Source organism: Pyrus communis, chromosome 5 (genome assembly GCF_963583255.1).
Source record: "Pyrus communis chromosome 5, drPyrComm1.1, whole genome shotgun sequence".
NCBI lineage: Eukaryota > Viridiplantae > Streptophyta > Magnoliopsida > Rosales > Rosaceae > Pyrus > Pyrus communis.
Genome location: NC_084807.1, coordinates 28,317,547 through 28,340,894, shown reverse-complemented (window position 1 = coordinate 28,340,894; position 23,348 = coordinate 28,317,547). Strand labels below are relative to the sequence as shown.

The 23,348-nt window shown below is 38.9% G+C and overlaps 4 protein-coding genes across 5 annotated transcripts; 1 reads left to right on the top strand and 3 right to left on the bottom strand.

The window, feature by feature from the left end:
- Positions 1–10: 10 nt before the first annotated feature.
- On the bottom strand, positions 11–1,927 carry LOC137734554 (uncharacterized). The gene is made up of 4 exons (XM_068473798.1): positions 1,669–1,927; positions 846–1,495; positions 279–319; positions 11–190 (listed from the first exon to the last, which is right to left on the bottom strand). Exons 1-4 carry the CDS (start codon positions 1,743–1,745, stop codon positions 11–13), a joined length of 948 nt encoding a protein of 315 aa, XP_068329899.1. The 5' UTR covers positions 1,746–1,927.
- Positions 1,928–3,497: 1,570 nt separating this feature from the next.
- Positions 3,498–7,847, bottom strand: LOC137734717 (cyclic nucleotide-gated ion channel 1-like). The gene is made up of 8 exons (XM_068473984.1): positions 7,536–7,847; positions 6,873–7,007; positions 5,920–6,472; positions 5,397–5,609; positions 5,011–5,309; positions 4,757–4,868; positions 4,423–4,659; positions 3,498–4,330 (listed from the first exon to the last, which is right to left on the bottom strand). The coding sequence occupies exons 2-8, from the start codon at positions 6,899–6,901 to the stop codon at positions 3,632–3,634; spliced, it is 2,142 nt and encodes a 713-aa protein (XP_068330085.1). The 5' UTR covers positions 6,902–7,007; positions 7,536–7,847; the 3' UTR covers positions 3,498–3,631.
- Positions 7,848–11,324: 3,477 nt separating this feature from the next.
- On the top strand, positions 11,325–15,304 carry LOC137733739 (probable protein phosphatase 2C 76). Its single transcript, XM_068472910.1, has 9 exons — positions 11,325–11,711; positions 12,052–12,337; positions 12,509–12,636; positions 13,137–13,235; positions 13,509–13,667; positions 13,860–13,946; positions 14,233–14,324; positions 14,666–14,740; positions 14,899–15,304. Exons 2-9 carry the CDS (start codon positions 12,090–12,092, stop codon positions 15,055–15,057), a joined length of 1,047 nt encoding a protein of 348 aa, XP_068329011.1. The 5' UTR covers positions 11,325–11,711; positions 12,052–12,089; the 3' UTR covers positions 15,058–15,304.
- Positions 15,305–15,439: 135 nt separating this feature from the next.
- On the bottom strand, positions 15,440–18,844 carry LOC137733740 (uncharacterized). 2 transcript variants are annotated; one of them, XM_068472911.1, is made up of 9 exons: positions 18,737–18,844; positions 17,783–17,901; positions 17,320–17,460; positions 17,115–17,220; positions 16,758–16,940; positions 16,424–16,586; positions 15,987–16,222; positions 15,743–15,832; positions 15,440–15,577 (listed from the first exon to the last, which is right to left on the bottom strand). In XM_068472911.1, exons 2-9 carry the CDS (start codon positions 17,795–17,797, stop codon positions 15,531–15,533), a joined length of 981 nt encoding a protein of 326 aa, XP_068329012.1. In that variant the 5' UTR covers positions 17,798–17,901; positions 18,737–18,844; the 3' UTR covers positions 15,440–15,530. The 2 variants fall into 2 exon arrangements, with proteins under 2 accessions (XP_068329012.1, XP_068329013.1); XM_068472912.1 differs by having other exon boundaries at positions 17,783–17,867; positions 18,737–18,822.
- Positions 18,845–23,348: the final 4,504 nt, after the last annotated feature.

Genomic DNA, 23,348 nt, shown 5'->3' with positions numbered 1-23,348 from the left:
TATAAGGTAGCTAGACTAAATCATGGACCGGCAGAGCAGTCAAACACAAAGCCCTCTTCTTCTTGTAGTTGGTTTTGAAGCAAGCCTGCCTCAGCCTCTTGGCTCTCTCCGGCAACTCCATGTCCGGCATCTGCTGTAGAACCCTCTTGTGCTCCTCCAGCATCATCACATCATTCGTCAATCCCATCCCCTGCAATATTTCAATTTTCAACAGTCAATCCCTACATTACTAATTATGACTTTCCAAAAGCAAAGTTCATTGTCAATTAACCCCTTACCGTCATATTTGATGAAATTTCATTTACTGTGCCGTCAAATACTGGCACATGACCAGCACATTATTCACTTTTGAGGATAAAATCGTGCCACTATTTGACGATAAAGCGGATAAAATTTCATAGAATCTAACAATGAGGGGGTTAATTGATTAATTTCAAATCATTCAATAGTTAATTTACCAAAAAATAATTTAGGTGGTCAATTCAACTAAGATAATCCCTGAACAAATGATAGTTTACCTAAAGTATATGTATATAATAAATTCATGGCACATCATGACCTTATTTTAAAGTCGTTTTCATCGCAACACGTGTTTACCAATATGTAGGTTATTTCGAAGATATTTCAAGACTTGAAGATTGCTTTCAAACCCTCTTTTAATTTTTGATCCATAAACTAAGTAGTCATCCTTCGTCCTTGGTCAGAATTCAGAACAATAGTAATGAGCCTCAGAATAAACTAAGTAGTCTTGCAATTGCATCCTAAGTAATCTCCGTTTAAGAAAAGAACTGAGAAAAATTCTCAGTAGTATATCTCTGGTCACGTGATAAGAAAGATATACTAACGTGAAAGTATACTCCCATGACACCGAAATCTTTCTCGTTTCGAGGGGAACCAATAGCATCGGACAAAATAAGCACTAAAGATCATATGACAAGTTGACAACACATGAACATGAAAATTACGTACCTTAACATTTTCAATGAGAGCATTCAAGCTCTTGATCTTTCTGTGCGGCCATCTCATGATGTTCAGTTCCCTGCACCTCCTCTTCAAAACCGTCAATCCCACCTTCAACTCCTTGGCCGCCTGAGTTATCGGCACGTCGAAATACTTCTGAATCTCGTCCAGTTCCAATGGAGTGCCACACCTCTTCTTGCAACAACTCTCATTTTTTGTCCTGCTTTCATCTTCATCTTTGCCCCAAATCTTCATCCCCCACTCGATCGTCCTCAAAACATCGTCGGAATCACCCGAAACACTGTTCGAACAGTCAACGGATTCCGCCATTGTTGTCAGGGACTTTTCATCAACCACCTCGTAACCAAAAGGTGATCGAAAAGCAGCGTCGTTCAAAATGTAGTCCCAGATGCCTGAATCCTCAAAATCTTGAGAACCCATTTGTGGAAGCTGGTTGGACTTGCATCCCAATGGCAATGGCGGTGAATCGAAACCATTGAAATTTTCAAGATGCAGACTTTCTAATGCAGCAGCACTGCAAAAGTAAAGTAACCCATGTACTAAAATTCATGTAAAAATCATAAAACATATACATACACAAACACATACATATACAGCCTTCTTCAGTTCTTGAGATGTTTGAACAAATAAATGGAAGATTAACCGGGGGAAAAAAAGCAAGAAGTACAAATTTTTCGATCATCTTACTGTATGGAGGAGTTAAACTCATGTGGGTCGGTCTCAATTTTTGGAAACAGAAGTTGGGAGGAAATGGAATCTGCCATTGGAGAGTTTTGGAAAGCTTGGAGAACTATCAGAGAGGGTGGAGGAATTAAGCAGTATAAATTTGACTGGGTCGGGAAGGAGATTGATGGGATGAGAGAGTCCGTGCCGACGCTCTCAAAGGGGTTACGGTTCCTGTTTGGCACTTACTACATCGGACATTTAATTTGTGAACAATTACCAATCACAAAAGGGGGCTGGACCATGCCTTAATTATGATTTTAATGTTTAAGAATAATTGACTTGAATATGGCTTTAAAATTAATTTATCACCCACAAATTCACGGAAATTTTTTTGCTCACCACCTTCAAGTGATGATGATGCTTATCAGTCATCATCCTATTTATTACTGTTAGATGAGTTTAAATTTCGAAATCTGTTTAGTAGATAGAAACAAATTTAATAATTTGTTTAATAATAGTCAATGAGATACAAGATGAGAAAAGTATACACGGGAAATTCGTTTATTATTTCTTCTTTTATTTTTTGTCAAAAATCGAGTATTACTTATTCAAAAAATCTATTTTGTAGTATTTTTTGAATAATAGATAAAAGAGGTGTGCGGTAAAGAAAATTACTTTTGCAAGATATGTATGTATACGTATAATGCATATATTAATGTGTGTGTATATATATATTAATTATGTCGTTTAGAATTACGGTATAGTAATATTAATCTTTACTTGTAAGTTGAAGATCTTAAGTTCGAATTCCAAAAATAACGATAGCATCAGTGAGGATTGATCCTACACCAAGATGCATAGGCTTTTATATTTTTTGCCATCATGATAAAACATCATCTGCTTTTTAATCTTTTTTTATGAATATTAGGGAGGATTTTTTTTCCTAGTTAAGAATAATGGTGAAAATAACGATTGATAGGATAACAATTTTACAATGCATGCACAAATAAATGTATGAAGATGGCGCAAAAAAACAGAAAACTTGACTAGAGGTTAGGATAGGATAGGAGGTTACTGAACGATTAACGATGTAGTGGACATAAATTCACATTAAAATTTGCTTAATTACGATTCTACGGTACCAGTGTAAGAATAATCATTTCACGCATTACTCTACTAAATTTTCTTATCTCTTAATTAATTACGGTAGTTTGTGATTAAGAGGAATAAAAATCCTCTCTTTTAAAGTGGATACTCTCTGCCACATTATATTTTGGCATGCGTTTTATAATGTTAGCACGAGAATTTACGAAAACAACATTAAATAACATTTCTCTAAAAGGAAAGCAACAACTAGGACAAAGAGCGACCGTGTGTTACATAAAGACCTCACACAAAATAAGTGCAAAAGATTAAAATTCAGAGAAGGGAGAGACCTTAAAAATCCCAATTTATTGGAGGTTTTTTTCCACTTCTAATTTTTCATTTAACCAGTGCACTACACCCTCCTCTTTCATTTAACCAGTGCACTACACCATCCTCTTGTCTATGAAAAGTTTAGTTTCTTCCACACATTTTTAGTCACCAATGAGCGGTTGAGATTCAACTAAATAAGCTATAGTTAAATCTCAACCTTTACTTTTTCCAAGTTAATGCACAGGCAAGCCTTGCTCCTCAATCAAACATTGCCTCAAATGATTGTGATACTCACCATGCTATTCATTACCGTTAAATAAGTTTAAATTTTGAAATATGTGTAACAAGTATACACAATCTCAAAATTTAAACTCATTAAACGGCGATAAATAAAATGGTGAGCGGTAGGAAGGGTGGAGAGAAAAAACCACACATAAACAAAAAGTGGCTCCCTACCATTATGCAGTTGCACCTTTCTACATTTTTATCGGTTAAACCGTTTCACACTTACATTTTACAAGAAGACGAGCAATCATATAACTCAATCAAAACCTCCATATACCTACGATTATTGTTCTTCAGCAGTAAAATCAGGCTCCGCCGGCTTCTGAAGTAGCATGGCCGGTAGTCTCTCTGGCACCCTTGCCTTCCGTGTACCACTGCGCCGTAAAGTATGCAGTATATTAGCAGCAAAACGGGAGGCATAAATGGTGGCGCCTAGACTTGGGGAGCTGGCCTCGGCCTTGGCCAATGCATCTTGCAGCCTATTCTCCTCTTCCTGCAGAGACTCTTCTAGCTTCTTCTTCATACGGCGGCGCCACGCTGCTTGTATAAAAGTGGCTGCCCAAGTCCTCCACTGTTGTGAGTAGAACCTGAATGTGTGCCGGAGCTGCTTGCTGTGGAGTCGCCTGAACTGAGAGGCTACAAACTTCAAGTCATCCGCTTTTAAAGCAAAGGCTTCAACTTCACTAAGGGCTTGGACAGTTCTGGTCGAGATGGGAAGATTAGCTGATGGGTGGGGATCAAGAGCCCATGTCAAAAGTTCTTCGCCACAAAAGTCACCGGCCTTGAGATACTCTGAGTTGAAGAAACCGGTTCTTCCACCATTTGTGGTCATAGTCAATAGCCTGCCCCGCATAATAAAGAGCATTTCGTCGACTGGGTCTCCCTCCCGAACGATATAGCTTGCCTCTGTATATAGTACCGGCTTGAGACAGTCACACATTGCATCGAGCAGTTGGTCATCCATTTTCTCGAACATTGGCACCTTTAATGCAGTCAAGGAAAAAGTAAGAATCAATATCTAGCGGTTTGAAAGGCACACTAAGATGACAATAACTTAATGGTGGAGAAACTCACTCTCATAAGCAGAGCCAAACAGAGATGGCGCTTTATGTCCCTTCTAAGATCCTTCGGAAGATTACATATCAAATTCTGTTCATCAACGCCTCTGGTTTCTTGCCATTTATATTGTTCGTACCGCCTGATGCGCTCTCTCAAATTATCGGGTAGCAAGCGGTGGGACATCCATTGTTCTGCATCTCTCCTTTTCACTCTCATTTCCTCCAATCTCGTGGTTGTAGACTGCAAATATGTCTGTTTCAACAATTTAAAGTTCATCAGGACCTCACGACAGAAATAGAAACGATACTTCAATCCTGCAAAAACTACATGCACAACACTAAGTACCAACCTGCATATTTCCGATGAGAAATGAAAATAGCACCAATCCAGCAATGGAAATGAAGATTGCAAAGCAGATTTCCCATACATATGTACTGGTTGCAAGGTTCTGACCAAGTGAACTGCAAAATGAGAATGTCGAGAATCAATACCAAATAAAGATACTGGGCCAAATATAAAATACTCCTTTTAAAAGTTAACTCTACTGAGATCACCGTCAGAAAACCCTAAGAATGCAGACTAAGACAAGTTGTATAGGCACACCTCAAATTCCGTAGGCCCCACCAAAAGCAGTAAAAGAATTTCTGAGGAAAATCTGTGCTTGACTCAACAATACCAGATTGAAGGGCATCAAAGAATATTCCAAAATCGAACTTTAATTTGTCTTCATCTTGTATTGGGCAGGAAGAATTTAAGGATGTGGTCTTGCTAGAAGCATTCAAGCTCGCGGTATCACAGTATAAATCCTTGAACAAGCATATGGTTGCATTGTTCCCACATGCTGCTTTCCAGCAAGTGGTTTCGCGTTCTATAGAGACCAAGTACCAAAAGGCTCCCAGTACCTAAGAACAGCAAATCACTTGAAAATCAGAAGATTTAAAAAAGATGAGTAATTATATTGTAGCAGTGAATATCATGATCAAACTTACATGACTGGCAAGCATGTAAAGAAAAAGATTAAATGCAGCTCCTGCCCAAGCAGTTTCGGTAAGTATACCAGATGCCCTTGTGACTTCTCTATACAATGGATATATTCGTATAAACCTTGGAAAATACTGGAACAAAACCACAAACTTCAACAAATTCTTTGTATTCAACGTTCTCGAGCCTGCCAATCTTGGAATGAAAATTAGAATAACCACCTGGACATATTTCATAGTATTATTAGTGATCCAAAGTAGAATCAAAATACTGCACAAACATTCCAGTCTAAACAAGACATCGACTACAACTAACCACACTATATGCCGAATTTAAGGTAGCAGATACGACATATGACTTAGTAACACTTGCAACACCAAGAGTAAGCACAATATTGGGCAAAAACGATTACCCATCCTATGCAGAGAGAGTACAGATTGTGCATAAAGATACTCCTCAACCCACCATATTAGATGGGTAACCAAACAATATATTAATGCACCTCATACAAAGTAGGAAGGGTTAGCTTACTTGTGGGAGAGGCAGGACTGCAAGAATGTCAATTACGAAGTATGATGAGAGATACCTCCTTGCAATGGCCCAAGCATCTTGAACTAAAACACCTCTTCCAAACACTCGAGAAGAAGGAGCAATAAATCCAGTACGAAACTGGAAAATTATGTGAACAATATAAAATATATCTGTGAATGAACGCAAAACACTAGCTGTTATCTCCATCTTCCTGTCCAAACCAAGGCACTTGTTCTCATCATCAATCACCGGGATGTAAAAGAACAAGGGATCAAGGGAGACAGCAAAAATACATGCCAATACAAATATCTTATTCCACTTCTGAAGGAATGGCCCTTGAGGATCAAGAATTCTACCACCAAAGCTGTTGGCGACAACACTGTCAATTGAATAAGATTTCCATGACTTTTTAATCCGCTCAGAACCAGATTCCAAGCGTCTTTGGAATTTGGCTGAGACCGAGTTAATCGTTCCTCTGAACTTCCCTGGTGGCATATCATCATCTGGAGAATATAATGGCTCAACATTTTTCTCTGCAGTCCAGTCCTGAAACCTGAAATAAGACGGTATGGATATTCCAATATAAATTACACATAAGGAGATTTCCAAGCATCTAGCATTACATACAAAAGTTATAACATATCTCTGAAACGAAAGGACAGGGACAGGATGGTGTAATTATGTGCCAAAGCTAGTAGCCTAGCAACAAACAAAGAGCTCAGATGAGGACGGAACCAGTGAAAGAAGTGAAATTAGCAACAGTAATGGCACATTATATCATCCCATTGACACTGATGTAAAAATTCAGGCAAGTACTTCGTAGTAGCAGGACAACGAAACATCAAAAATCCAAACTTATTTGGTTCTGAAAGCGAGAAAAGTGTTATATAGTTGCAAACTAGTCAACATGATATCATGTATCTAATGTTATAAGTACTAATTGTCAAACTAACCTGACGAACTTCTCTTGCTGAAAATTCATGACTACAACTTGTTTTCGATAGAATCTCCACCGGAAATTCAACCTCCGAACGTTTCAACAACCGAAAGAACTCCCTCATGCACCTCCAAGTTCCCGGAATCAGTCCCTAGACAAAGATTCAAAGTGAAATGAAGAGAGTTCAACATAAAAACTTCCATAATATCACAAGATGTTTCCTAAAATTACTCGCCTACGAGTTAATAAAAAAGTGCTATTTGCCCCAATTCCAAAAGCAGAAATTGCACTAACACTAAATATCCATACAAAAAAATCTTCATTTGAGCAAATATCCCCCTAAATTTAGCGTCCATTTGTTTTATACATCCATAAATTCATCGCTAACAACAAAACTTAATCAAAACATAAAAATTTGGTCAAAAATGGACCAACGGGACCTCTTCCATTCAAAATTTTGAACCAAAAGTCAAATAATTCCAACAAATTAGATATTTTGGATTTCCAATTTCACATCCTATCCAGTAAAGATCAAAACCCAAAATTCAAAAATTAAAAATCCAATCTTTGGGGGAAAAACCATGTCACTGAAACCAAAGAAAAACCGAAAAAAAACAGACCAAAAATATCAAATTGAAGAAAACCCAACAACAAAAACGGATGAAATATGTTAACTCACCAAGAAATAAAGTCCGAGAGCGCCTAAGAGAAGAGATTATCCATGGCGGAAGAACCGAAACTGAAACTTCTCCTTGTGATTATCTCCAAGACCCAGGTAGCTTTTTGTGCTCGATATTCAATCAGTGACAGAGAAGGAGAGAGATTAGAGAAGAAGAAGAAGAAGGGGGTTCGGGGAAATACGCAGTGAGTCAGCGAGTCTCCGAGTCGGCCCGCTCTCTCCTCGCCGAGATTAAATTATAGATTTTGTAACAGAGGCGTCCGGGGAGAGAGAGAGAGAGAGACAGAGAGAGAGAGAGTCCAACAAAGTTAGCAATTTTGACGACTGTGATTTATTATTTTTTGGTCAATTATTTTAACGACTGTGATATGGCAAAGTAACAAAGTCTTCTGGCCTGGGTCCCACCCCCGTGAAATAAAACCAATTTTTTTTAAATAATTTGTGCGCTCTCTCTCTCTCTCTCTCTCTCTCTCTCTCTCTCTCTCTGTCTGCAGTTATTACCCGATACGGTGCGTACGCTCGCCGACGTGAAAAAGTACATTTGTGCCCGCGTGCTTCCCGGGTCTATGGTATCTTTTTGTCTTTTTAATTTTCAGTTTTACCGCTTTTGTCTTTTTAGTTTTCATTTTTACCCCATTTTTTTAGTATTTTAAGTCCCACATGAAAAAACATTGCAAATTGGACCAACAAAAAATGAAAGAAAAGCATTACAAATATATATTGTATTTTAAATCCCAGTTGAAATGTATTGAGTGAGCAACGAGGAGGATTAGTCGATATTAATCATATTATAGCATTTTTTGGTTGGAACTATCGGCAATGTGTCCAAGAGAAAATCACAATTCACTAGCACGTCAACAAAAACTCAAAATTCAGATTTTCATAAAGAAAATTGTACAGTGATTTAATCAACTTAGTTAAACTTACATGTGTACAATACAATTCTCATAATCTCACTAAATAACATTTTACATATGATAAATAAATACATATAATAAAGAGTGTATTTTTGCTCACCCTTAAAGTGAATTAGTTGTTCTTAAATTACTAAAAAAATTGAAATTTATGTTTTAAAACCTAAATAAAACCGAATCGGTTTTACAGATAATATTTAAGAACTCAATCGAGGTCAATTCTAAATTGGCAACCAAGGAGAGCAAAAGCCCAAAGTCATCAGAATTTGATTGGTTGACTCGTGATGAGTGAAATTTCCTGAAAACTTCTTTGACAATGCGTATGAGAGCTCGATCCATCCATGGCCTTGGTTGCTTCTGTTGACTTGACGGACCTATCGACTTTCGCATTTTTTAAGGTCGCCATTTCTGCTTCTTGCATTTTTTTAAATAACTGAAAACGTTTTTATGGTATTGGCAAATGGTAATAGAGATTCAATTTTTAGGTTCCAAAGCACTTGAAGTGTTTTATGCAAAAGAAGCACTAGTTATGTGTTTCTTGTAAAAATAACTTTAATTCACTTGCATTTTCATAAGGATTGGTCTCAAAAACATTTATTTTCACTAAAAGTGGTTTCGATCATTTCAAAAGTATTTCCATACAATCCCTATGTTTGCCATTTTGAAATTTTAGGGAAAAAGTTTAAAGCCAATTTCTGTTTGTAACATGTTGTATAACTCAGGCTACACCACTGCGAACCTGATGAACCGTCTTTTGTTGTCAACTTGTCAAACAGAAATATTTGCTGTCAAAAGTTGCGAGATCGGAGGAAATGAGATTGAAGGAACAAGATATGGAATTGCGGATGCATTTCCACTCACTTCCTCGGAATTTTGAGGTGCGGATTTGGCAATCTATGAAGCACAAACTGAAAGAAAACATACGCATGCATTGACGTGGAGAATTTTCTTCACATTCTTCGAGTATTGACACTCAGATAAGTGCCGATACTTCAAAACATGGACGAGCAACTGTTGGGCGCCATCTGCAAACATCTCACACCGGTGCTGTACGCGAAGAACGACATCATTTTTCACGAGGGAAAGCCGCTTGCTGAGGTGCTCGATCTTCCGTCAAGCGTGGTAAGCTATTGAGTTACACTGCCTCGGCTACTGCTAGGGTAAGCTTTCTTGGCGAAGGTGACTTCTGCGGAGAAGAGGTTTTCGATCGGGTGCTGATCAACTGTGCCGCCTTATCCAACTTCACCTTGCCAACTGAAACTGTCAATGCGCAAACAGAAGTCGAAGTGTGTGTTCAAAGGGTGCAGCAGTTGAACACGGTAGTCTCTAAATCCTGGTGGCTTTAAACCAGAAGATAGTCATGCTATAAAGATTTAGTATCTACTAACCCTCTCTGGTAAAAGAGTAATGTTAAAGGAGATCAAATTTCTAAACTAAATTTGTAAATCAAATAAGGTGTTACTAATACGACACTTAAGTAATAATTCAAACATTAACATTCACATCATTTGGTTTACAAAATTTGGTTTTAAAATTTAGTCTCTTTAAAATTACTCTTGACAAAAATTTCTGCATTACTAACACAATATTAATAGAATATGGATGTAATATTGAGGGTATTTTTCTTAAAATGACTAGTAGAGATTGCACGTTGAGAACATGATTAATTTTGGTTGTTAATTTATATATTATAAATTTTACGAATTAATATTTAACACGTTATTTTCAAGTTGGGATTGACCAAAATAATATTTAACCGAGATTATTAATTAATCGGATATTAAATGATTAAGGTTCTAATTTGTTTTAGGATAGATGCTAATCACTGTTCTATGTGCTTCCATCTTGATTTTAGATCAGACGTTCAATGGTGGCATCACCATCGCTTAAGGGTTTAAGGGTAGGGATTAAAGCACTAGAATTGTAACCCACTAAAAGCAGAGAAAGGGTAACACGTGGGGTACTAGTACTAGGACTCTCAAAACCCCTCGTGAATGCGGCTGCACCATATTACTCCTCAAGTGGATGCATGAAAGGCGACACGTTGGCACCTCTATTCACTGACAAGCAACCAGAACAAGACTTGGCAGCTGAAGAATCAGCAGCCCCTCTTGCTAAGAGCCAATAACGACTGAACATGTATTCAAGTTATGATTTTTTAATCATAATTTGAATACGTGTCACATCGTGATTTCAATAGGAGAGGCTGCTGATTCTTCTGAAGTTAAATCCAACAAAAAGCCTCTCTCTCTCTCCTCTAGCTACTTCGTGTATTGTCCCGCTATATTTATCCACCACCTGAATCTTACTCACTCAGTCTCTCTCATTTTCTCTCAAAACCCCTCATGGATGTGGCTGCACCATATTACTCCTTAAGTGGATGCATGAAAGGCGACACGTTGGCACCTCTATTCGCTGACAAGCAATCAGAACAAGACCTGGCATCTGAAGAATCAGTAGTCCCTCTTGCTGAGAGCCAATAACGACTGAACATGTATTTAAGTTGTAATTTTTTAATCATAATTTGAATACATATCACGTCGTGATTTCAGTAAGAGAGGCTGCTGATTCTTCTAAAGTTAAATCCAACAAAAGGCCTTTCTCTCTCTCCTATGGCTACTTCGTGTACTGTCCCACTATATTTATCCACCACCTGAATCTCTCTCTCTCTTTCTCTCTTCAAAACTCCTGGTGGATGCGGCTGCACCATATTACTCCTCAAGTGGATGCATGAAAGGCGACACGTTGGCAACTCTATTCACTGCAATAAACCAGAACAAGACTTGGCTGCTGAAGAATTAGCGGCCCTTCCTGCTGAAAGTCAATCATGACTGAACATATATTTAAACTGTGATTTTTTAATCATAATTTGAACACATATCGCGTCATAATAGGCTTTTAGCAGGAGAGGTGCTGATTCTTCCAGCAGCAGCGAAGTTAAATCCAACAAAAAGCTTCTCTCTCTCTCCCTCTCTCTCCCTCTCTCCCCTCTGGCTACTTCGTGTACTGTCTCACTATATTTATCCACCACCTGAATCTCACTCACTCAGTCCCTCTTTCTCTCTCTTATTTTCTCTCTCTAGGATTTTAGATTCTATCAGGTTTTTAGAGTGAGAAAACTGTACTTTTACACATACCTGTGCACGCATGGAGCTGATTGGATCACACTTTTAGAGTCGGAACCTCGCCGTCTGCGCCAGGTATATTCAGTCGGATCCGATCCGACTCGGTGCTCGAACTCGAAGATTTCAGCCACAATTCTGTAATAAATTCAACTTCTTCTCTTCAATTTCATCACCAAATTTGTTCGAATCTATCTCTTGGTTGCATTTGGATTTGCGTATGTGTTTTCTGCTAGTGGACTAGTCAATTATTTTTCTGTTTGGTTGCCGAGAAAGCTGAGGAAAGTCATAGAAACTAGAAATGTTGTTTTTGAATTTATCATTTCGTTGTTTAGTTTAGTTATGAGATTAACTTTACCTCAATTGCGTTAATCTCCGTTAATCGGTTTACTGGAAGTTTGATGCTATAAAGAAATGGATTATTTTGTAGTTACATTGGCATCTTTTAGTGGTTTTTGATTTGTTCAATGCGATTTGCAGAAGATCTGGTGCTTGCGGCCAGACCGGTTTATGTTTGGATGATCTGCAAAAGTTACATTAGGAGTGTGATTGTTCAAGCCTGGAATATCGTAACGTCTACGAAGGCAAGGGTGCATTTCAACAATACTGATAGAATTTGCGTGCTTGCCAATTCGTGGAACCGAGCATTTAGGTCGAGTTTGAGGATGATGGTTGATACAGGTGCGACGGATGAACAGGGATCCGTTTTTGATGTGCTGCCTGACAAAGATGAGGATGGTGAATATACCAGTGGAGGGTGCAAAAGGTTTATATCGATTATCCGTATCTGTCTTTATTTTTGTGTGAAACTAATAGGCAAAATAGATATCCTTGTTCAACTGTGAGCAGACCCGTTCGAATATTAAATGATTTAACTGGTGCTGGCTGTCAAAGAATTAATCTTCGGACTTAACTTCGTGTTCCTTCTCGTTGACAGCGAAGGTGGAGAACTGAGTTGCGGTTATTCGAGTTTCAGGGGAAAAAGAGCAACTATGGAGGATTTTTATGATGTTAAAATGTCCAAAATTGAAGGGCAAACGGTCTGCCTGTTTGGAATTTTCGATGGTTAGATTCTCTTTATCTTCTTCTTTTATTTTAGATAACGGAATATGTTCTGATTACTAAAAGTCTTAAATGTAGGGCTAAAAATCATTCGTCACAATGTCTATGAAATGCTGTCCACATAAGAATCCAGAGTGTTTGGACACATGGAATGAATTTAGGTTTTTCGAACATAGTTGCAACCATTTAGTGGCTGAACCCTTAGGAAACTGCGGTGGCAAAAGGTTGGGCGAATCTGATAACTTTTGCTACTTTAGATCCCACGCGGTTACTTTCCACATAAAGGAAATAATGAAAGAAATTATCAATTTAATCATCAAGCCGGTTGGTTGATATTACTCGCATATATCTGAGGTTTCTGCTACACAACTTTGACCTTATTCCTAAGATGTAATTGTCCTGAGATTTCAGTCAAATATAAGCATTTTACCTCTTGGCTGAAATAGAAAGTACTTGTCCTGTGTATGATAAAAGGTTTTCTAATTTCTCGTCTATCTTTACAGGTCACGGCGGTTCTCGTGCTGCTCAGTATTTGAAGGAGCATCTATTTGAGAATCTCATGAAGCATCCACAATTCATGACAGACACTAAGTTAGCTATTAGTGCGTCCAAGTTCCTTTATACCTAAATTTGTGCAGCACTTACATTAAAACGTTAGGGTGGCATGGTTGTAGCATGTCCATTGTTCTGACACAGGATCCTCATCCCATACGGGTGGAATTATTTAGTTATGTGTCCTCTTAGGTCAGGTGGAAAGAGATAAAATGTTTTTATCCCTGTCATTTCATCAAGCTGTGGGGTTCTGCATGGAACACTTTTTTACCCTGTGACATAGGTCTGTTTGGTTCTTCTGGGTAACTTGGGTGACCTTGCAGGTGAATCGTATCAACAGACCGATGCAGACTTTTTGGATTCTGAAAGAGATATATACCGGGATGATGGTTCTACTGCTTCAACAGCAGTCTTGGTTGGTAACCATCTATATGTTGCTAATGTTGGAGATTCACGTACAGTAATATCAAAGGCAGGAAAAGGTATTAATTGAGTCATTAGTTATTGAAAAGTGGTTAAAATTTTATGATACGTAACTGAATTCATCATGAAGTATATTGGACACCTTTCCATGCTGAAAATGTTGAATGTAATCATATAGAATGTAAGAATTTAATATTTTATTGATATGCTGGATTTCTAAAAGTAGTTTTCGTTTTTCCCATTTTGGACAGCTATTGCTTTATCCGAGGATCATAAACCAAATCGAAGTGATGAGAGGAAGAGAATTGAGAGTGCTGGGGGTTTTGTAATGTGGACAGGTAAGACTTCAAAGTTTCTGATTGACGCAAGAAACTATAATCTCTATATGTTGGCTGTCATTATATATTTATACGAACAAATAATGTGTTATTCATGCATCGGTTGTTTCTCCTAGTTTTGCTTATGTGGTGCCTATTCTTGAGAGTTCATTTATGGGCTTTGAAATTTCTACACAGTTTCCGGCCATCCAATACCAGTTGTAGAGCTGCTTGTTTTACTCTTTTGACAATTATGATCAATCAGCAAGGTAACTCTAACTCACCTACTTTTCTGTTATATTCTCAGGCACTTGGAGAGTAGGCGGTGTGCTGGCCATGTCTCGGGCTTTTGGGAACCGCATGTTGAAGCAATATGTTGTTGCAGAACCTGAGATCCAGGTGATCATCGAAATTCTTACTGTTTGATACTGGATTAACTTATTTCTTTATTTGTTTTCTGTGGATTTAATCTGTCCATGCGTTGAACCGGTCTTTACTCTTTCTACAATCTGGTCTAGGAGCCGAGTTTTGAATAGTAAATAGTAATTTCCTAGTAATTGTTGTATCCGAGGAGTCTTATTTTGGTAGAAAAATCACAAATTACTTGCTTCATCATGGATGTTACATTGATTTGTATCCCCTAGATTCGAAGATTTTTCATTCCAAATGTCTAAAACTAAAACGACCACAGATCGGAAGTTAAAGGAAAGTTTTCAGTAGTTTTTTTCATTCTATTTCAGGACCTAGTGGTGGATGAAGATTTTGAGTTTCTAGTGCTTGCTAGCGATGGGGTATGGGACGTGCTACCAAATGAGGTAAATCCTACCCCGGCCATTCACCTGTCCTTTCACCGTCGGACAGTGGGATGAGCAGTTCTTTTGCGTACGTATGTGTAATGATAAGATCTCGTTTTCTTGGCCTCGGATTATTGGTTTGGTTAAACCCTGGCTCCCTGCGTATCTATGTGTGTCAGGTTGCCGTTGAAGTTGCCAAAACAGAAGAAGAACCCGAGGCAGCAGCTCGAAAGTTAACGGCGGTTGCCTTTTCCCGTGGCAGTGCAGACAACATAACATGCATTGTGGTGAAGTTCCAGCATGACAAAGCAGGGCCAGCCAGTCCTCACCAGGATTAGAAACTTTGCATACTGCATGTGTGGATTTTCAATATTTTTAAGAAAACCATATTAAATTTGCACATGCAAATGGCCGAATGTGCTTATGGAAATGATAGCAATTTGTTTATTCGTTGGTTTTGTATCGTAACATTTCGTTTTAGTACGGAGAAGACGGGCTTTTCGACCCGTTCCGCTTCCGTATCTGTCTATGTATTGTATACCCCTTCTGCGTAGCTGTAAAGATGTCGGTTCGGGTGTTTTGATCTTCTGATAGTTCAAATCCCTGTCATTTGAGAATGGAGCTCTTCATGTTTTAGGGCACAATCCCTAAATTATTGAACATGCAAAATCGGTAGTCGAACCTGTAGAAGTATGTAAGAAAACGATTGCTCAAGAATAGCATATGTTCCTTGATGATCAGGAGTTCGACCTAAAGCCTGTCTGATATAACCAAAATACACAAGACGTTGTGCCTTGGCGCGCAAGAAAGTTTACTCCGATTGAGAGCCTTGCCCAGGGTCGACAAAGAACTCTTCCACTGCGAAAACAACGCGTAATTTTAGTTTTTTGTTCTCTCCATATCAAAGAACCATGGAGCCAAATTCACTAACTTATTCATAGATGCAATCAAACTGGGAAGAACTGAACAATGCTTAAATGGAAATATCGAGTGACTAAGCGTTTAAGAGTAATGCGGTTTTACCCATGTCATTTTGCTGTGGAGAATCAAGCATAAGGTCCGAGTCGGAAGGCAGAAAGGGTGAACCCGAATAGTTTCCAAGTGCTCCAAGATCTGTCCATGCAATAAGCGAAAGAAGAATCCATCAATAGAAGAGGAAATAGTTAACAAGCACATGACGGCTTCACAACCCGAGAAGGTTTCCATGAAACTTATTAACAACTCTAATTAGTTATACTGCACTGCTTCCTGTTTCTAGAATTATTACCTGGTAAGTTTGGCCATCCAGCAGTATCAAAAAGCCCGGAATTCCAAGGAGCCTGCCCCGATAACTTTCCACCATCTGTTCCAATACCGAACCTCTCCAAATTTGTGAAATGAGAAGTAAATGCAGAGTCAAGCACCGATGTGTCTACACCTTGCCCTGATATTTCTGATGGAGTGTAAGGAAACTGGCCATTGGACACTGATACTGGACTTGAAACCAACTCCGTCTTGATACCACTGTGTCAAGGATGATCAAGAACATATCAGAAATGAAGGTAGCTGTGAGCGCGTTGTATGGACAGACGTAAACTTTACTGAATACGGATGTACATGAATCCTCGATTCAAGTTTAAATGAATCAGACAAAGTATAAGAATGTCAAACATTGGCAAGAACAAATTGAAAGTAAAGAAAAAAGTGGTGAGATAGCATCCTCACTCTTGACATAAGTTTAGTGGCATATGGTGGAAATTTCCTTGAGCAGGGATTCCATTGACCAAATGACAACTCGCTATAGTGCCCATGGAATTGATTTGGTGATGACCCTTAGACGGAAATGGAGGCTGCTGCATGATGGGGTATCCCATAGGTAAATTGTTAACTGCATGAAATATAAACAAAAGAGGAATAAGGTATCACATTACATTGAGATTTATGGCATAGACTTCAATTAGCAATAGAAAATGCAATGCAGCATCTAGTCTTTTCTTGAACAAAAATTTAAAACGCCAACGTGTGCCTAAACATTCAGGTTCTCTTGAGAAGAAAATACCAGGCGTGTAATGCATTCCATTATGCATAGGAGGCAATGGAACCTCTGGAGGCTCTTGCTGTTTCATCAGCTGGTATTGTTGCTCAAGCAAACGGTTGTACATAACAATTTGATTTTTCAGCTTTAGCCTCGTGTAGTAAGCCTTGAAAAATTCTGCATTTTCTACTTCCAATTTCTGCAGTACTAAACAAACAAAAAATATGACAATTAGATCAATTCGGAAAATATAGCAGCAATATAACTACGAATACAAAACCTTCTAATGCACCATCAACTAGTGATACTTATGCATTGCGAACAATGAAGAAAAGTGAAGATGAAACAAAGGAAATTATGTGGTATAATGTAGTGGCATACCCAAGCTTGTAAAGCCAGGCTCAATCCTAGCACGATCTAACAGGGTATCGACGACTTCATTTTTGTTCATATACAACCGCAGACACCTTTCAATCAAATTCTGGACCTACAATGTTCATTAGAATACCGAACAAAATAATGCAATTAAGTTTCATCCTTGGAACAAAATCACACTCAAGCTCAAACAAGTAAAAAAATGTCTTACAACTTCAATATCTTCACGTGTGACCTTTGTGCTCTTGTTGCTGGAAATAGTTACTGAACCAGAGTCCAGCGTAGGGACCTCACTAACGCCATTTTGTCGGTCATTATGCGGAAATTGCTTTTCTGTTGATTTCTGTTTATCCTGTGAAAGTCCTCTTGCTTAGTGATACGAAACTCAAAGAAGTAAACAAGACTTACGAAATAAATGTACTGTTTTGAACTCATCAAAATGTGAGGCTAGCTAGGAGGGGGAAATAATTAAGTTGTATGGTTTATGGCATGGCTAACTCTTTTTCCTTCTTTCGACATAGGCCAAACAGAAATGACTTAGGAAAAACAGACAGCCAAGAGTTTTTCATACAACAGCACTGGGTTAGAGAAATTCGGGTGCTATCATTGTCTGTCACATTAATAAAATCAACGACGACTTGCAGATTGAGAATACAAGTAAACGATGCTAAAACCTGCAATATCTTCATTTCACTTCAATGCACCTAAACTCTGAGCTTTTGTTTGGCTCGAGATCTTCCCTTCAACTTTCTATGATGGCTAAATCAGAGAGACCAATAAAACCAATTACAACCTGAAATATCATAAAAATTGTTTAAAAAAGGATGAACAATTGGAATAGCATGTTGTTCAAGCGTTTGGATGTCAAAATAGCTTTCAAACGCAAAACACGGCGTAAATACACTACCACTCATTCAACTAAGCCCTAAATGCAGCTACATATCCCAAAAAAATGAAATCGCGAAGAAGACAAAGTAGACAATTGAAGTATTAGTAAATTCACTACCTCAAACCAAAATACGCGTAATTATTTGATGTAAACCAAACAGGTAACATATCGAAGCATTAGTTTACCTCCATTGAACACCAGATGCACATAGAATTCCTCACAACATCAAATGATAAGACAATTTGAATGCCGAATATGCAAGACGGGTGAATTTACATCTAATAACATTAGTGTAACATGCCAAACAAGGAAATGAATTGATTTCACCACTTCCAACCATCCAATTATGTAAAAGGAACAAGTTTGTTTTTCTGTTTCTGCAATTGATTGATAAATTTACAATTCCTTATCGTTTTCCCATCGACGACTCTCGGCATCTAAACAGACCATAAATCTCAGAATACCAACACCCAGTGATCACTTTCCCCTGACCCCTTGTTTGGTTGCCAAGAAAATCCAAGAAAGAAAGAAAAGAAAACAACACCTCATCCCCAAACCCAAATCTTCAGCTCAATTCTCTTCCTTTCTCTGTACCCTTTTCTCAGCAACCAAACAAGCATCAAACTTTATGAGAAGAAAGCTGAAAGGAAGCATCTTGAAGCAAAAACAAGCAGAAAAATAACCCAGAAAATACAAAATCGTGTGGGAGGCGCAAGAAAGAGAAAGGGTTTTGAGTTACCATAAAGTGGAAGGCTTTGGAGGAGGAGGACTGCTTCTGCTACTGCTACTGCTAGGGTTTTCCAGAGGCAGGCAAGTAGGCTGTAGGTTTACTGAAACGTTGGTGTTAACAGAGCTTAAGAAGGAGAAATTTAAAACCAAGTGGGAAGGGAAACGGTGTGAAATTTTATTACAATTATCTCACTCACTGTTTCACACTCTCAGGTGGTATTTTGTAGTTTTTGTGCTTTTATAGGGGTCAAATTTTGAGGAAGCTGCTTGTACCTGTTAGGATATATATACACGTGTAACAATTGTATTGGAGGACTGCAGAGTTAGTTATATGTGTGCTGTATTTATAAGTGAGGTCGGTCACAGTTGGAATGTAATGAAAAACTGAAAATTTCCCTCCTCTTTCTCTCTCTAAGTTTGTTCTCTCTCTTCGATACATTTCTTCTCTAGTGTTTTCTCTGTATTACATATATTAGGGTTGTTATCATGGTATCATCGCCGCCAATGGCTAACACCGTCGTCTGACGATCTTGGTGACCGCTGCTTCCGCTTTCCTTTGTTCCGGTGATTGGTGGAGTTCTGTTGTTTGGTCGTCGTCGGAGTTCTCTGGTTGCCGATCGTTGGTTACTCAAACCCTAGATTTTGGGGATTTCTGGGTCCAGTGGCAACTTGTCGTGGTGGTGAACGGTATTTGTCTCGTTTTTCTACTCTCTTGCTTCTTGTTGTTCGTATTTTTCGTAGATCTGGCTGTGATTTGAAGTGTTGATCAGTTGTTAATCCTTGTCGATTGTTGATTTCTTGCGGAGTTGTTGGTGTGTCGGTTGAGTCGGTTGATTGCTTGTGGATTGTTGAAGGATATTGCTTGTTACGATTTGTTGATTTCTTCGCTATGGTGACTGCTGCTCAATTAGCTCTCACTCAATCGCCTATATCTTCGTTGATACCTAGTGTTGGTAATACTGTGACTGTCAAGTTAGATGATGCTAACTATGTTACTTGGAACTTCCAAATTGAGTTGCTTTTAGAGGGCAATGGTATTATGGGCTTTCTTGATGATTCTATACCTTGTCCTGCAAAACACAATATCATTGAAACTGTTGATGGCAATGTGGTTGATACTTCTTCTGTCACTGATGCTTTCAAAGTTTGGAAAATTCATGACAAAGCATTAATGACGCTTATCACTGCAACCTTGTCTACTGCTGCGTTATCTTGTGTGATTAGATGTCAAAATTCCAAGGAGATGTGGGATAATTTGAAGGAGAGATTCTCTAGTGGGACTAGAACAAACATTGTGCAGATGAAAATTGATTTACAGAACATTAAGAAAGGGGCAGAATCTGTTGATCTTTATCTTCAAAGGATCAAAGATTGCAGGGATCAGCTCGCTGCTGTGGGTGTAATTATTTCCGATGAAGACATTGTGATTGTTGCTCTTCGAGGTTTACCTCCTGAATATAACACTATTAAGGCAGTTATTCGAGGCAGAGAAAATCTAGTTTCTTTGAAAGAGCTACAATCTCAGTTAAAAGCTGAAGAAGCAACCCTTGAGGAAGTTTTTAAACAGCCACTGATGACTGCCATGTATGCTCATGGTTCTGGTTCTATGTATGAATTAGGAGGATCATCTGGTGTCAAATCTTCTTCTTCTGATACATTCCCTCGTAGTTCATCCTCATGTCAGTTTCCTCCAGGTCCTCAAATGCCTCAAATGGTGCCCGGGGTTCAGATGTCTAACTTTGCTCCAATGTTCTCTTCCCCACAACTGAGTCCACCACCTCAGTACTCACAGTTTCAGCAGTTACCTTTTTCAGGACCATATGCATTTGTCTCTCAAACAGGATCTGGTACATACAATAATTTCAGGGGGAATAATTTCAAGTATAAAGGCAAGGGGAAGAAGTTTCATTCTGGTTTTCAAGGGTCTCAGTCTCAGTCTCAGCCTAATTTTCCGACTTTCAACACTCCAATGTCATCAGTGCCGCCTTATAATCCTATGCTTCTTTGTCAGATTTGGGACAAAAAGGGTCACTCTGCCCTCCATTGTTTTCAACGTGGTTGTCAAATCTGTAATCGGGTTGGTCACACTGCAGCAACATGCTTTGATAGGGGCAGTCCTCATGCTTTGTCTCAGCCCATGTATTCTTCACAGTTTCAGGCTCCTGGTTTACCAGTTCAGCATCTGCATCCACAATACATATCTAATCCTTCTATGGCTCAACCAGCTTCATCTCCAGTGGCTTTTCCTGCTCGGACTACTTCCTTACCTTCTGTCCCACAACAAGAGTACTGGTTGCTTGACTCGGGTGCTACCAATCATATGACCTCTGATATTTCGAACCTGCAAGCTGCCACACCATATCCATCCAATGAAACTGTTACTGGAGCTAATGGTGAAGGTTTATTCATATCTCACATTGGACAATCTTGTCTTCCAACTAATTCTAATATGCTTCAGTTAAACAAAGTCTTATATGTACCACAGTTATCTCAACATTTACTTTCCATGTATCAGTTATGCAAAGATAATAATTGTCGATGCATTGTTGATGAGTTTTCTGTGTGTATACAGGACAAGGTCACCAACAAGGTGGTCTTCCAAGGACTGAGTAACAATGCTGTTTACCCCCTTCATTTGTTCAAACAACCACACTTCAATCCTGCAGCTTATCTTGGACAGAAAGTGAATGCTTCTCTGTGGCATTGCAGATTGGGTCATCCCACCAACTCTGTAGTTCAATTAGCTCTTAGAAAGTCAGCTATTTCATTTCCTTGTAATTCCATACCTCAAACATGTATTCTTTGCTTACAAGGCAAGTTTACCAAATTGCCATTTCCTTCCCTAGCAGCCAAGTCTACTGTACCCTTTGAAGTCATTCACACAAATGTGTGGGGACCTGCACCAGTCATGTCAATAGAAGGTCATAGGTACTATGTGTCGTTTATAGATGAATGTACACGGTATGTGTGGATTTTTCCAATGATGAATAAAGCTGCAGTTTGTGCAATCTTCATTCAATTTCATGCTTTTATTCAAAATTTCTTCTCTGCTTCTATAAAAGTGTTACAAAGTGATGGTGGTGGAGAGTTTGTTGGGTCTCTTTTTCAAAAATTCCTCAAAACCACAGGTATTTTGCATCAAATGTCTTGTCCATACACTCCTGAGCAGAATGGGTTGGCTGAGCGTAAGAATAGACACATTGTAGAAACTGCACTTACTTTACTTCAAACAGCCTCTCTTCCTTCCAAATTTTGGTTTCATGTCTGTGCCACAGCCACTTATCTCATCAATCGCATGCCCACTTCTGTCTTACAAATGCAATCTCCTTTTGAGATGTTGTATCATTCTCCACCTCGTCTTGATCATCTACGGGTGTTTGGGTGTGCTTGCTACCCCACTTTAAAACCATATAGACACAATAAGTTAGCCCCCAAAACTACACAGTGCATCTTTCTAGGGTATGCTGCTCAATATAAAGGGTACATTTGCTATGCTATTCAGGATCACAAGATTATGGTTTCTAGGCATGTTGTCTTTGATGAGGATGTCTTTCCCAAGATTTTAGTGCATTCATCTCCCTTATCATCACCTGTGTCGTCCCCTCCAGTTACACATCTTAATACTTTTCTGCATTCTGTTGTTGTTCCTTCCTTCGAAACCTCGCCATCTCGTCCTGTTACTCAGTCTTCCCTTCCACCACCTGGTGATCTTGTTCCTGATTCGAGTTCTTCATCTGTGGATATCGTTCCACAGTCATTGGTTGGTTCTGATCTGCATCCTGATGTCTCCATATCTCAAGTTCCAGACCTCCACCATGTTGGTGTTCCTCAGCTTAATACACATCCGATGCAAACCAGATCTAAATCTGGTATTTTCAAGAAGAAGGTTCTTGTTGCTCAGGTTCTCCCTTCTTCTATCAAAGAACCACAGTCTTACACAGCTGCTGCCAAGTCTGCTGAGTGGAGGGATGCTATGCAGGAGGAAATGTCCGCCCTAGTTAAACAGAAGACATGGAAGTTGGTCCCTCTTCCACCTCAAAAGAATTTGGTTGGTTGTAAATGGATTTTTAAGCTCAAACATAATCCTGATGGGTCTATTGCTCGTCAAAAGCCCGTTTGGTAGCTCAAGGGTTTTCTCAAGAAGCTGGCCTTGATTATTATGAGACATTCAGTCCGGTGGTTAAGCCAACCACAGTCCGTCTTCTGCTATCTTTAGCTGCAACTAAAGGCTGGAAGTTAAAACAACTCGATGTCAAAAACGCTTTCCTCCATGGTTTTCTGGCTGAAGAGGTATATATGTGCCAGCCCCAAGGCTTTGTTGATTCTGATCACCCTGAGTTTGTCTGCAAATTGGAACGCTCCCTTTATGGTCTCAAACAGGCTCCACGAGCTTGGAATGATCGTTTTACCAGGTTCCTTCTCACTCTGGGATTTAAGTCTTCATATGCTGATCCTTCGTTATATGTGAAATATGATGGTCAATCTGTGGTTGTGTTATTACTATATGTTGATGATATCATTCTCACTGGTGATAGTGAGCTTCAAGTTCAATCTGTGATTGCTCAGTTAACCACTGAGTTTGATATGAAAGATCTCGGCCTACTTCATTACTTTCTTGGTCT